The sequence below is a fragment of the Nilaparvata lugens genome, chromosome 5 (assembly GCF_014356525.2).
Source record: "Nilaparvata lugens isolate BPH chromosome 5, ASM1435652v1, whole genome shotgun sequence".
Lineage (NCBI taxonomy): Eukaryota > Metazoa > Arthropoda > Insecta > Hemiptera > Delphacidae > Nilaparvata > Nilaparvata lugens.
The window spans coordinates 2306701-2323009 of record NC_052508.1 but is presented as its reverse complement, the minus strand read 5'-3'; the positions used below and the strand labels follow the sequence as shown (position 1 = coordinate 2323009).

Below are 16309 nucleotides of genomic sequence, written 5' to 3'. Positions count from 1 at the left end.
AACTTCCTGGGAAATAGATTTTTGTCAATGGGTACGTTTAATCTGATCGTCCATGGTGATTCACTCCTGATGTGCCTCAGTGGTATCAGCCGATATTTATGATCTATCTCCTCATTTACATTTTTTAACTTCGAATTCACTTTTTTACTTGCAGATAGGAGTGTGGAAGTCTTGGGAGAAAGAAGGATTGGACATCAAGGATATAGTGTGGCCAGGCAACAGCCACACTCCGCCGCAAGGCGTGCCTGAGAAATTCCACCTGAAGATCACCTTCCTCGAGGAGCCTCCCTACATCAACCTCGCCCAGCCTGATCCAATCACCGGCAAGTGCAACATGCAGAGAGGGGTCATCTGTCGGATAGCCAAGGAGTCCGACATGGCTGAGTGAGTTCCACAATAAATTTTATTCTTCCAGTTCTCAGCTCTCTTTATAATCGGATTCCAAATTCAAGAGTGGGTTTCTCTCTATACGAGGAAATTATATTCTCGAATAAGTTATTTCAGCTTTGCTGAATCAAGTGAACTTTGGGAAGGTAGGTACTAAGAGGATTGAAATTCAGTTTGACTTGATAATTCTCAAGTATATGGAATTGCAGCAGCATAGAAAGAGGAGCTTCATAAATTTCTCTGGAATATTACCAGAAATAATTCGTGCAAACTGAAGCTCAAAGGTAGAAGGTATACGTTTTATATCGATTAGTTTTAAACGTGTAGTTCACACAAATCAGACATCAGTCAATAATTAGACAATTCATTAGAGGCTCGATTCAATCGAATCTACTTAATGTATATAACATGAGAAGCTTCAAATTCTATCACATTGGAAATCCTGGATGGAGATAGGTCTTTGCGGAAAAAATAATACATACTTGACATTGATTAGTGTAAGATTACTCCAAGAATGTTTGTGAACTACTAGTTCAAAACAAATCAATTATTTAGAAGTCATGATAATATATTTTTCATTTCACAAGAAAATTATTTTCCGTACCGTAATAATTATTTGATATTAGTAGAAATTTGCATGTAGGTCAATGCTAATTTTGCATCAGTCCATGCAAAATATACAATGGAATATAATCAATTGATAGCCTACCTCAAGACCTCAAGGATGAGTAACTATTGAAATTACCCAGATAAGTCATTCATTTATCAATGGTGATTATGATTACAAGATTCAGTAAGCTTCTCTATCGGATGTTTTTCAAAATAAGAATATTGTTTGAAAAAATCATGAGACTATGATACCTCGGCAATGTTTGAAATCGAATTTTGAAACTTGAGACTATAAAAGTTATCGCCTCCAACCACTTTAATCAAAAGAGTTCTTATTCTTATCTTTTATGAGATGCTTCTAAAGAGTATTATCATTAATGTTAAGGTACCAAGGTCTATTACAGCCTAACCGTTATGACTGAGCAAGAAGAGAGAAATAAGCACTTATTTTAATGAACTCTCTGACGGTGCGGAACAGTGGACCTGCAACTTACAAAGCACGCAAAGCATTGAGTTAATTCTCACTTTTTCCTTGGTAAAGTTGCTTCGGAAGAAAGCAACTTTGTCTCTGTAGAGTCTCAGTAGCCTATCATTAACATTTTTGGAGACAAAATTCCCTGTTTTAAGATGTTTCATTAGGTAGAACCAACCAGTCATAGCATGGAAGAACGCTTTTATCTTCCACGTGAATAATCACTGTTATTCATTACAAAATTATACTCATGTACTCATGGATCATATTGAGCCAATCTATATTTCAAGGATAGTGATTGATTTCTCTCGCAGTCAGAACTATTTCAAATCGCACAGATCATGTGAGCTTCGCTCTCTCGATTATAAATCACTTCTCGATGGCTCGGAAGCCATTTCAATCTGTATTGCATTATCTTCATCATCGATTCATCATTCTATCACAGAAGCGCAAAACTAGGACTCTAGTAAGCGACAGCAAATTTATTCAAAGAAAATCCAGGTTTTTGATTATAGATTTTCCATTCTGGGCTGAATCGATGAGTCATAAGGACCCATAAGGACCAACTATGTTTAAACGGTGATTGATCAACCCTTTCTTTAAACCCGGAAAGTAGCACATTATTATGAATGCGATATTTTCTATTAAACCTAGAGAAGTGTTGAACATATTATATGGTTCATAGACCGTGAATGTCCTCCTACTTTTCATATTTTTGTAGCGAGGAATTTTTAGAGCTGCAATGAAAAAATTAAATTCCCATCACTTGAGTGTTGTCAATACGGTTTCGAACCGTATGTGTGAAAGGCTGTATTTGATATGGAGATGTCAGAAGCAAGTGCGAAAAGAGTTCCGTAAATGTCGTCTCCACAGCCTGGAAAGCTTGATTGTGAGCTTCAGAGTGAATATGGAATGAGATGTCTTTGAAAAAAGTGAGAAATGGAAATATTTTATCATGACTGCTTTTCCCTCTTCAAACACCAAAGAACAATTTTTTGTATATCTCGTATGCACTTTCCACTGCCGAGTATTTCATGAATCTCATCTATGTCGCCACAAAGTAGTCTATCTTGTCAGCTGAGGATGAAACAAAATTCAAAGTACGAGTAGATGATTTGGTTACGTTGGATTTCTTCTACTGGGGTTCATGAGAAAAGATTCATATTGAATATTCTCATAGATGATCAAAATAGGAGTGATGTTGGAAAGTTCTCATAGACCTGAACTATCATTCTCGATCCAGTAATAAGACCGAAAATATATGTAGTTCACTTAAAAAGTGAATTTTGCACTCCCAGTTATGTTGATTCATGAATATTACTTATCACATCATTATCATGAATACAGTCTCATTGTCTGTTTCAATATGATAGTCCAAAGCATACTAAGAGCCATCATAGCCATCAGATCACAATAATTGTTATTCAATTGGTCAAAAGTGATTAAAATTTATATTTCTGGGAGAATTTTAATTCTTCATGAACTTATTGTGCTGTGAATTTCACGATCCTAAATAATTCCATCCTAGATCGCACATGAGCATTCTGAACAGGTTGAATACTTAAATTTCCTGAGATTACAAAGCAACAAAACATTGATTTACTAACCACTATTTCCATTTATCTATGACACTATCACCAGTTCAGCAATGATCAAGAAGTGATTGTGAATATTGTATTCCGCTATCAATAGAGTAGGATTTCAATACAATTCTGGACAATCGGGAAAACATTCCTGCATGTCGAATAGGAATGACATGATACATAAAATAACTCGATAAGTGTTTTCAGAATGAGATTTCTGAAACATTCTAAAAAGCTGGAAATCGTTGTCAAGAAGTCAGAAGTTGTGAAATTAAGGTACGGATCAACAGCAAAAAAAGTCTTATTATTTCCTACATGGCGCTCTTATCAGTTAATAAAGGTAAAATTCAATTAGCTTCTCGCTGGAGATTGAAAAACTCCAGTTCTTCTTATCCAGTTGACTCTCGAGTGAGATCCGGTACGTGGGAAGGTATTTTCCAATAAAATAGCTCTTGAACTTGAGAGCTCGCCAGAGAGCGTCTTCAGAAATGCTATTCGGAAAGTTGAAGAACTGGAATTCAATGGTAATGTTGAAGCTTTTCAATTCCACAGCTCCCAGCATGACTGTCTGTTCCTGAGGTTATTACAAAATGCATGAATGATGATTTCGTCCAGTCCTACTCTGACTGACATTCATTCTTGCCGCTGTTTAATCATAACTCTGGATGTCAGTTTCTTCATCACTTTTACAAGTGATTCTTAGGTTCTAATCTCTTCCTAACATAAATCCTTCTCGTGCTCGGATATCACAATCAATATAGCTTCATGGAGAAGCTTCAGATATTGATTGGAAAAATACTGCGAGAAATGACCTTTGAATCTAGAGAATAGAAGAGGCGAATAAGTTTCACTCGTAATCGATCTGAACTTCACTTCAGCATGGTCCAGCCATTCTGATTTGAACGAAATCTATTATTATTCTTGATTATTTTTTATCAATTCATATCAATTTTTGATATGATATATAGAAGAAATCGATCGATTTGTGATAGACTAATCAAGATGGAACAATTTCAAATATGGCTTCTTTGAAATATAATTACCAAAAGTGATGGAACGGCGTATAAGAAATACCTATACTAATAAGGAATAATTATTGTGAGTGATCAACAACCATTTTATCAATTTGTCAATTGAGTCTGTCAGCCCTAACTATTCAGACACATGAAAAATTGAAAGAGACTAATTATTGAAAAAATATTCAAATGACAATGTTGCACCTCTCAATCATTCGATTTAAAATAAAACATTTTATTGATATTTTCAATTTGAATGAGAAACAGAACCTCTCATTTTACAATCGACTCAACTATCTGACAGAACACTCTCTCAAGAAGTGTCATTTTTCTTCATTTCACGATGTAGGAATAGTATTTGAAGATTAATAACGGTTAGTTCAAGGAAGAGATAAAAAAGTATTTTCATTCTATTGTAGATGCATGTAAACTAGACACGATGATACACGTTCAGAGAAAATTCATACTTGTATTGTTTTATTTTATGACACGGTGATATGTGAAATTGAAGCAACTTCGGCAATCAGAAATGAATTTGAAAGAAAAATTGATAAAACATAAATCACATAATTCGAAATAGTCCGTGTCAATCTGCTAGGTTATTGCATAAATATTATATAATATCATATTTTTTAATTATTCAATTTACATCTGTTACATGAACTGGGTATTGTATAACTTACAAATTCCTATCATTTTTATAATAAATAAAGTATATTTTTGAATTGACTTGCTTTTACAACCGGTCAGTTACTGTATTTTGATTGGCTTATTCCAAAATTACAATGTATCCATGCACCGAGTAGAATATACCCCACTTCCTTGTTATTTTTATTTATTTTACATATTTGTAGATGCTCGTTTGATATAATAAATATTTTTGTATTATTTAAATTGCTTTTCCTTTTACGTTAACATGCCATGTGGTTACCAAATCCTCGGATCACATTTTAAGCGAATGCTATTTGTATACAACTAAATTTGCCACAAGTGTCTGGTTAAATTTCAAATTATACGGCTTGACCGATTATTTAGGTTGCCGACCAGTAAGTATCATAGAGCCTAACCTCAAAAATTCATTATTTTATATAATTAAATAAATAGCAATAATACTCTTTCCTTTTTGGCTGTTCGAATTGTAGGCAGGTTACCCATTATTATCTAATTTCTCACTTGTTGATATCGCACCCGGCGATAACAAAGCAGCTGTTTGCTTGAGACCTATAAAATCTTTTCATTTAGCGATTTTGCCAGTTATTCAAAAAATTCTGTTACAAAGATTAAGAATAAAAAACTTCCAATCCTGGCTATCATGTTATTGATGTTTCTGACGAGCTGTTAAAGTGTTGTAATGAAAAGCGATGATTTCACTTCACTAGTACGATACACGGGGAAGCGGCCAGAATACCACACATAACTTCTAATAGGATTATATCGGTGTTTGTCAGTTGATCGTAGGCATTTGAATGGAATTGATCAATTATTTTGATACAGAATGATGAGCATGCTAGCTGGAGAGAGAACGAAGCTGAAAATGTGGGTGGAAGAGAGAAAGCAAATTCACGTACAAAAATTAAGACCTACAAGATCGTGTCTATGCAAGGGGCCGGATTACCCATAACGGAGTGGCAAAAATTTCCAGGCTACTGATCATGATCCTTTGTACGTGATCTGAATTTTAGACAGCGCACTGAATATTCGTCGGTCGGGGAGCAAAAACAGAACATGGCGGGCGAAGATGAGAACTATTTCCACTTTGATATCGCTTTCAGTCGGAGTGAGCAAGCAGTACGTCGACAATTGTATAAGCCTATGCTGCTTCAGCAACAATCGTGTCCTTAGAAAAACAGGCAGCCAAAAACATCCACTCTGTGGAGCGCTGAAAGCATGTTACTCAGAAATAGGTCAAATTCAGCTACATTGCTGCTGTACATCTAAATTTGGCATTTAGCCCATATGAGGCTGTTTAGTAGTCAGCCTCAGGGTGAAACATTATTAGCATCAGAAAGTAATCAACTCACGGACCCGGAAGCGGAAATCATAGCCTGGTGCATATTGAAAACCATCTTTCATTCGAAGGTATTGTTAGGTTCATGAAATGAGCTCCAATATTGGGGAGCATTAAAACGATTAGCATTTTACTTGCAGAAAACGTCAACACACATCATAAATTTGATAATTAGATTATAGTTATCGCTTCAAAATTATTAATCTTTGTTAATACTGATTATAACCTATATAAACATAGAAAAATATTAGCATAAAAGATCTTACAATACTAGAAGTGTTATCCAGGAATTATAGAAGTTCCCGGATTAGAAAGCATGTGACTCACAGGTTGCAGCATGCCACATTTCTATGATATCATCATCCAAGAGCTAATATTGTTGTTCACTTACTTGTTGAAATCCGGCAGACGATAATGTAGCCGCCAGATGAGAGTAGAAGATTTCTAATAATTACTTTGAAGGAGTCGTGGGGAGTTGATAGGAATCCTGAATCTAAAACCCAAAAAACAACCAACAATATAAGTACTCGAATCCTACCCGTCACAATAATAATAGGGAACATTTTCTTCCTGGTTCAGGCAAGACATTGGCTATATTAAGTAGATTTGTAACCCTACTTTGATATCGTTGAGAAGAGTCAAAACCAATATAAACTTTGAAGGAAATACAATATTTAAGAGCAACAAGAAACAGAACTCTTCAATGCACCAACAACGTTGATCAAACTATCATGATTTTCCAAAGTGAGATAATAAAAATGTGTGGCATAGATTCTTCAAATGAGAAAAGCCTTATTGAATCAATGATTTAATAATTTGTTAATCAATGATTTAATAATTTGTTAATGGAGTATATCAATAGGGCTACTTGAATTGTTCGATTTCTATAGAAATAACTAGTACCCTTTTTGAACTTTTTCATATAGACACTACTTATTTCAGCCCTCATGCTTTTTGACACTTGCAAATAGCATGAGTGCTGTAACTAATAGTGTTTTTTCAAACCTTCCATAAGTTTACTATTTTCTAGGGATGGGTATCGATACATCGATGTTTAAAAACATCGATGTTTCCTCATCAAACATCGATGTTTTTAACATCTACTGTTCGATGTTTTTCACTTATCGATGGTTTTACCTAGACATCGGTCATCCGATGTTTTTCCCAACTAAAAAGTAAAAACAATTCTAATTTTTTAATTTGATACAAGTTTTTTTTTTGTTTGAAGAGCATTATCTTGATAGCAATAAGCAATAGTAACAGAATTACAATCAATCTCTATCATATTTAGTGTAGTATTCTGTTTAGTGTTTTTTGTGAATAAAGATCACTCTTGTGAAAGATCTCGCATAAATTTTGATTTCATCAGATTGCTATTTTTATTTTTCAATCAGGCTCTCTGTATTTTTATGTGAGACTGTTGGATACTCTTGAAGATTTACATTACTTCTGTGGCCCGTATCAAGGTTAGATAGTTAGTTATTTAGAATTGAATAAGAGGTCGGATTCTTCGTTTCTTAGGAAGAGTTTTTTCTTAGTACAATTATTTCCTCAACATGTGTTTAACACTAATTAATCTAGCTCTGGAAAAGTGGTCCTCTTATTGTAAGGAGTGCAGATATCCATATAAAAAAACTTAATCAATTTTCATTTCCTTAAATTTCTATCAGGTATTGAATGAATACGATATGAGTATCAATGATTGCTAAAATTAGCTTAGGGTGAAATTTCAAGACCGAATCCTCAAGGATATCCCGAGAGGTTTCAGACTAAACCATGAAGTTGACAAATCTTGTGAACTGGAGTTGATGTATCTTTCTAGTCACAACCTGACTTCAATTATTCGAAAGACTGTTACTTGAATACCACAAGTCCAAAATTGCTGTGATTCCAGTTAGTAACTGTTGAAATATTGGAATAATAGCTCCAGATAAAATTGTGGTCACTTTAGAAGCTCTTTTTGCGCTCTACAATCTGAGATCAGGTATAGCGATCTATCTCATATTCCAGGTACACCTGACAACAATGCTCCTTGTATTGTGAAAAACACCTAATTTTCAGCTTCAAGTATCATCACCAACTACATTGTCCTCACATTGATATTTCGCACAACGACATAAGTTCTTGAGATTATGTTCTATGAGAATCACCCGTAAGATACACTTCATTTCAGTATTTCCTAGTGGAGAGGCGCGCTTAAGGACACCTCAAGGATCAAAATTTCAAACACATAACTTTTGACACAATGCTCAGATTTCATCGTACTACACTTCATCCTTCTCGGTTCGTCACGGCGGTTCAAAATCATGCATAATAAGTCAAATTCGGTCAAGAAATGGAAAATTTATTGTTGAGTGTACTTAAGCTCATATTCCAATACACAGAAAATGACCAATTTCTATATTCAAAGTTGCATGTCTTGTGAAATACTTCTGATAAAATTTCCAAATCTAGTGAGAATGTGAAAATTGTCCCCCTCTTCCCACTCCAATAAATAATACTTTCGATTCCAAAACAATTTGGAAGTTAAGATTTTAAAAATGGCGATTTCAGTTTTTACATTTTTTTCGTAATTCTACTGTTGATCAAGAGTTTCTAAAACGAGTCTGATACATCATAGAAACTTACGATTGATTACAAATTGTAGATAAATTCATCCTATACGAGCTCAGTTGCCTGAAATCCATCTTGAATCACTTTTCGCTATCATAGAACTGCCAAAACCGTTGATATGAGAAAAATATCTACAATTTCCGGATTTTTTTCAACAATCAAATCTCACTTTACGAACATATTTTTTCATGTATTGTTTACAGCAGATGAAATAGAAAATTCTATTGTACATTTTCAAGATCATGTAATAATTTTTATAATAAGGGGTTACCGAGATACATAGCTTTGAATATAGAAATTGGCCATTTCTTATGTATTGAATATGAATAAGTACCTACACTCAACAATAAATTTTCCACTTTTCGACCGAATTTGACTTATGACGCAAGATTTTAGACCGCCTTGTCGAGCCGAGAAGAATGAAGTGTAGTACGATTAAATCTGAGCATTGTGAAGTTATAAGTGTTAAGAATTTTGATCCTGAGGTGTCCTTAAGCGCTCCTCTCCACTGGGAAATACTGAAATGAAGTGCATCTAACGGGTGATTCTCATAGAACATAATCTTATGAACTTATGTCATTGTGCGAAATATCAATGTGAAGACTATGTAGTTGGTGATGATGGTTGAAGCTGAAAATTAGGTGTTTTCCACAATACAAGGAGCATTGTTGTCAGGTGTACCTGGAAATCTATATGAGATAGAGCGCTCTACCTGATCTCAGATTGTAGAGCACAAAAATACGCCCAGAGAGATTTTGAATTACTGTATACATCTAAATGGTAACAATCGGTAAAATCATAAATCAGTACTCATTGGAGATAGAGAGTTCCGAATGATCTCATTTCATTCAGAATTTCATAATATAGAAAAAAGGTGAGAGCAATTTTTTCTGTCGGATTACGATATTTGGCAGAAATAGCTGAAAACTGAGCCGAAAATACGAAGTTTTTGGGTCACTCTGTATCTAGCACAAGGAAATCTTGCATGAAGAAATTGGTTCTGGACTTCTCTTATGTACCCAAATAATATATTGAAAAATCAGAACTACAATATAAATTGCAAGCACACCCCCTTTTTTATGTCTATATTGACTGGACTAATCACTCAATCTGTTATAGAAAGTCTATTTTTGAGAATTTGCTGGAATATCGGATTCCCTCATATTATGAGAAAGAAGCACAACCCATTACTGAAACATTTTTGGGGAGATCTACAGTGGATGCACAATCTTGTTCTTCATCGTTGAAATTTGCTCTATTCACATCGTATCATGTTCATTCTGTATACATAATAGTAAACACCACCTTGCACCCTACAAGAGTGAGTACCGATCCTTCTCTATGTACGAGTAGGTCTGAGAAGCAGAATGATCTCATTTCATTCAGAATTTCATAATATAGAAAAAAGGTGAGAGCAATTTATTCTGTCGGATTACGATATTTGGCAGAAATAGCTGAAAACTGGAAAATGAGCCGAAAATACGAGGTTTTTGGGCTATCTTGTATCTAGCACAAGGAAATCTTGCATGGAGAAATTGGTTCTGGACTTCTCTTATGTACCCAAATAATATATTAAAAAATCAGAACTACAATATAAATTGCAAGCACACCCCCTTTTTTATGTCTATATTGACTGGACTAATAGTCTAGTATCATCCATAAAAACGTGGGGCGATAAACGATGTTTAAAAACATCGATGTTCAAAAACATCGATGTTTACTGTTCGATGTTTTTCACTTATCGATGTTGGGATAAAAAAAACATCGATGTTCAAAACATCGATGTTTTGTCTTTCGATACCCATCCCTACGTATTTTCCCTATTATTTGCTCTCTCATCGATATCCTCTCTTCTCCATGTAATGTTTTCTTTTTCTTCCCATGTCTTATATTGTTGAGATTTCGTTTTTACGTCTAGTCATCATCCAAATAGCTGCAGTTCATAGACTGTCATCTTTGAAATGTATAGTGTACAATAATTATACTTCTTATTTATTCTAGGTTCCTCATGGAAAGAAATCTCAATGTGATTATTCATCAAGAATAATTGTTCGGACGGCAATATATTCTAACAGCATAAAAATTATTGTTATCAAATTCAGAATCAGAAATCGTATTATTGATTGATCTCTTATAATTGAGTTCATTGTTCTGATTGACCGTACTTTGACCTTCTTAGTTTTATCAAAATACGAGATAAAGATAGCTTAGGGTTGCCTTATCTTTTTCTCTCCCAATATTGCACACCTTAGTAGCATTTGTAAGAATAAAAAGAAATGGTGTTTGGAAGAACAAAGTTGTATTCCAGTTGTGAATGTACTACATTGTGGCGAACGCTCCCTAGCTTCCAGGCTGTAAGCCGAAAAGACCAAGCTTCCTCTTTTAATCAGGACTTACGGATTTAGTGGAATGAGATAAGCCGAGTATCCAAAGAGGCCGAATCTGTCAGGGCTTGCCAAATATTTGTTTGAACCGCTCTCGACTGTTGATAATGGTGGAAGAGCAATCACTTGCTTTGCCATTTATCTCACTCATCTCGTCTTTCCTCCTCTCACCACCTCTTCATAACTGCGATTCTGATTCCCTTGTTGCCCGCCCCACCACCACCATCTTTCATTTGCTACATTTCAGTTAGGCTGCAGGTTTTCCAATGCAATCAACATGTACCCTCTAGTCTTTTTATTCTTTTACTTCTCAATGTATTGTAGGCTTCAGTTCCGTACGCCGATAATTTATTATTGAAAAAAACATATTACAATACGGTGAGTATCAAGGAGAGTATCAACTTTAATGGGTTGATAGGATTTTTAGATGTTTCCTATTAAAAGGACAGTCTGACTTGGAAAAAAAATTCTATGAATGACACTTTCTTCTTATTAATATATGAATATATAATTATAATAATTATATATTATTATAATATTATCATGTTCAAAAACATCGATGTTTACTGTTCGATGTTTTTCACTTATCGATGTTAGGATAAAAAAAACATCGATGTTCAAAACATCGATGTTTTGTCTTTCGATACCCATCCCTACGTATTTTCCCTATTATTTGCTCTCTCATCGATATCCTCTCTTCTCCATGTAATGTTTTCTTTTTCTTCCCATGTCTTATATTGTTGAGATTTCGTTTTTACGTCTAGTCATCATCCAAATAGCTGCAGTTCATAGACTGTCATCTTTGAAATGTATAGTGTACAATAATTATACTTCTTATGTATTCTAGGTTCCTCATGGAAAGAAATCTCAATGTGATTATTCATCAAGAATAATTGTTCGGACGGCAATATATTCTAACAGCATGAAAATTATTATTATCAAATTCAGAATCAGAAATCGTATTATTGATTGATCTCTTATAATTGAGTTCATTGTTCTGATTGACCGTACTTTGACCTTCTTAGTTTTATCAAAATACGAGATAAAGATAGCTTAGGGTTGCCTTATCTTTTTCTCTCCCAATATTGCACACCTTAGTAGCATTTGTAAGAATAAAAAGAAATGGTGTTTGGAAGAACAAAAATGTATTCCAGTTGTGAATGTACTACATTGTGGCGAACGCTCCCTAGCTTCCAGGCTGTAAGCCGAAAAGACCAAGCTTCCTCTTTTAATCAGGACTTATGGATTTAGTGGAATGAGATAAGCCGAGTATCCAAAGAGGCCGAATCTGTCAGGGCTTGTATTATTTGTTTAACCAAATATTTGTTTGAACCGCTCTCGACTGTTGATAATGGTGGAAGAGCAATCACCTGCTTTGCCATTTATCTCACTCATCTCGTCTTTCCTCCTCTCACCTCCTCTTCATAACTGCGATTCTGATTCCCTTGTTGCCCGCCCCACCTCCACCATCTTTCATTTGCTACATTTCAGTTAGGCTGCAGGCTTTCCAATGCAATCAACATGTACCCTCTAGTCTTTTTATTCTTTTACTTCTCAATGTATTGTAGGCTTCAGTTCCGTACGCCGATAATTTATTATTGAAAAAAACATATTACAATACGGTGAGTATCAAGGAGAGTATCAACTTTAATGGGTTGATAGGATTTTTAGATGTTTCCTATTAAAAGGACAGTCTGACTTGAAAAAAAATTCTAAGAATGACACTTTCTTCAAATTTATATCATGGATAGCTATTCATAAGCCCTATCAACTAGCATAAGTCTCATTTCTGGGAAAATTTCAGGAGCTCAGTAATATTCTTGAGAAAAATGGCGGATAATGACAAAAAATCCATGTTTTTCACCGTTTTCTCGAAAACTGCTTTAACGATTTACTTCAAATTCATACCATGGATAGATATTCATAAGCACTATCAACTGGCATGAGTCTCATTTCTGGTAAAATTCCATGAGCTCCGTAATATTATTGAGAAAAATGGCGGATAATGACCAAAAACCAGGTTTTTCACGGTTTTCTCGAAAACGGCTCTAACGATTTTCTTCAAATTCAAGCCATGGGTATTTCATGATTTAAAAAAACCATGTATTTCATGATTTTTTCTAAATAACTTGACCGATTTTTTTTCAAATTCATACTCTGTATAGTTATTTATCAGCTCTATTAACTGGCATGAGTCTCCTTTCTGGGAAACTAATGGGGGGTCCACCCCATCCTTGAGAAATGGACTTTGTAACCTCCTTCTCGTGCATGAGGTAGGTAGGTAGAGCAGTTCATAAAAAGAACACATAGTCGAGATATTTCATCTGTAGAACAGCTGTTTAGACGACTTTAAAAAAATGACGACTGAAAAAATCATTGAATTTCACAATTTACACAAAGGAAAAAGTACTCTGAAAACAATTATATATACACATATACAAAAGTCTGATCGTAGTTTCGAATATGAGCAAGGAAAGTTGTGTGAGTGTACCACACCAGATTTTTTCACTCATCATCAAAGTAGGAACCTATAATCACAACATTCAAGTGGGAGCTAAACAGTGAAATCATGAATTTTGATTTCAGAATTCACTAGAGATTGCTCTACGCTGGTGATTCCACGAATCGAATGAACTATCCTCATTATCATAACAGTTATCCTCATTCCTATAAACAGGGAAACTTCAAGCATAGTCAATTTATTTACTCTTGATGCTAACAATATTTTGTAATCCGAGTTCAGCACATGTGGGTTCTGCATATTTATAAGAGCATGTATTCTGTTCAATATTCTCCTTCCATAATTTACTCTGATAAACAGAATAAGAACATCGAGGTCTCTCTTGAACAAGGGTTCAGTTTACCGTAGTATAAAAGCAAGAAAGATCTTGTACTGCTCTTGTCTTGGCAAGACGATGTGTAAGAGAAAAAAAATGATGAGATGGTACAGTGATAGTGAAATAGCTGACATCATGTCTCTATTGTGTAATATCATAAATATTAATTCCTCATACGTTACAAATAATGCCAGGAAAATCCACTGTTCCATCTTGGAAATCGAAATGAATAATGAAAAGTATCTAAAATCTGATAAATCGTTGAAATATCATTATTTGCAACTAGAGTTAACATCATAATGGCATAATGGATTCGATTTAAAAATGAGTAGTTACTCTTCCAAATGAAAACTGTGGTTGCCAACTTTACATAATATAATAATATGGTGAATCTCACAATCTCTATCTTATAAGAAGTGAATGATCGTAAATCTTATATCTCCATCTTATGTGAATGATCGAGCCTCTAGAGTCACAAGTATTACGTGCATAACGAGGGCAAAATGTAAGAATTGAGTATGTCTAGGTTTGTGCTGGGAGAGGCGTATAGGGAAGTGGGAATCGATCTTACACAACAAGAAACCAGCATTAGACGACGCCCCACTCTAAGGAGGAGACTTATTTGATGGAGTTTTTGGATGGATATTGTAGTTTGTGTATAATGTTTTGATTTTGGTCTGTGAAATTATTCGAAATTATTGACTTGACTTCACACGAAATGCATCTTCTTCGAAAAGTATAATAGTTTATTCTCTATTCTCGTGAAAAATATATTAATATTCTATTGATATTCTTTATTGGTCTATAGAAAAATAGAACAGAAAATAGAAAAATTCTCTATTCCATACCAATGTAAGGTACATAATATAAATGGAAGGTAGACTGGATTCCTTATGATCACTTATAATTCTATGTGATTAAATTTCAACAATAATACAATAGGAGAATCATTCCAAATTCAGATGCATTCTATTGTATCCGTACGTTCCATATCCTAAGAACATCTCTATCCGACTCTTTCCACATTAACTGCATCACTAGATTATCACTCGTTTGAGTGTGATAATTTTGAGGCACGTTTGTATATATCTTAAATCCATGAGACTCACTACATTGGAAATGTAGGGACTGATACACTTATGATTCCCACAATCAATCAACACACAATGCATTTAATATAATGAATGCCCATAGGTGCGTACAGACTATCTACATAGGTAGGTATGTTTATGTTTTTGAAGAGACGGATTCAAAGATCCAAAGTTCCTAAGAACCTCACACGTCAAACGAAGCTTATTGTGTGTCCCAAAGTATTTTAGTTGGGAAAACCAATTCCTGTGTCCTCTACAAGGTCCAGGAGTTTTTTCTCATACTAACATCCCATTCCTCACCTAGTTGCTTTCAGCCAAACAGAGCCCTTCCTCAAGCTCCAAGTCTTTCGCAATCCAGTAGGATATGCTTAGCAGTCTCTTCAGACTGATTACAAAGCCTACACATCTTGAAATATAGCATTTATGAATATATCCTTAATGCCCATAGGTACGTACTGACCTATGTGTCATGAACACGAGAATTTCATTTTTCATCAGCTGATGCTTATTATATCTGTATCTTACTGTTTCTGTACGTATGAGTGAGTTCGAGGCGCATAAATCTTAAGGCACCTCTACAATTATTTAAATAAAGTTGTTAGTAGTTTTTAGATTGCTATATTATGCTTTTTTGAAAGTTGTTAAGGGCTCTAATGTCTGAGAGTTCACAGAATTACTCTTATCTGAGGAATATGGTACTGCAGATTTCTTTAAAAGATAGCCAGTCCTGACCTGTTGCATTTGAGTCTACTCCTGTTTGTTCAGCGGGCTTTTCCATTCTATTATCCTCTTCCGAAGCTGTGTTAAACAAAACGTAGCAGTTCCCGCGCACTTCTCAGGAATCCGATAAGTACTCAAACAAATGAGACAAAAGTTACGAGGATATCTTTTTCACTCAGCCATTTTATTTTTGTCTGGAATGCAAACTCTTCTCAATAGCAGAGTAGTAGTTCGCTTGAGCTGCATTACAAAGCAGAATAAAGAGCTGTCCTCGTCCTGCAGCCTGATTGGCTACACTCTCTCTGTTTATTCTTCATTGGAGTTATGATCGGACTCCTTCGGGAAATTTCTCGTCGTTCCCTCTTTTTAAACAATTTACAATAGTCGTTCCCTTCTCTTCCCTCTTTCTATACTCTCCTCTCTTCCTCTATCTTCTTCTTGGCCGTGAGGCCTTTTAGGGAAAAGTCGATCGATAGTCAGGCGTCTATCACTGCGTTCTGCTCTTGATGAGTTCCCTTTTCCTTCACAAGTTCAGGAACATATCCAAGTTTGAGAGCCTCTCTTACTCGTTCTGTTGTCTAATTTCAAT

The 16309-nt window shown here is 34.9% G+C and overlaps 1 protein-coding gene across 5 annotated transcripts in view; it reads left to right on the top strand.

The window, feature by feature from the left end:
* The window catches only part of LOC111050043 (glutamate receptor ionotropic, NMDA 2B), a 345263-nt gene that overhangs the window by 238079 nt on the left and 90875 nt on the right, over positions 1-16309 (top strand). For all 5 annotated transcript variants that reach the window (XM_039429685.1, XM_039429686.1, XM_039429687.1 and 2 more), the window contains one exon: positions 155-384. In XM_039429685.1, coding sequence (XP_039285619.1) covers positions 155-384 — 230 coding nt within the window. The remainder of the gene's footprint in view (positions 1-154; positions 385-16309) is intronic.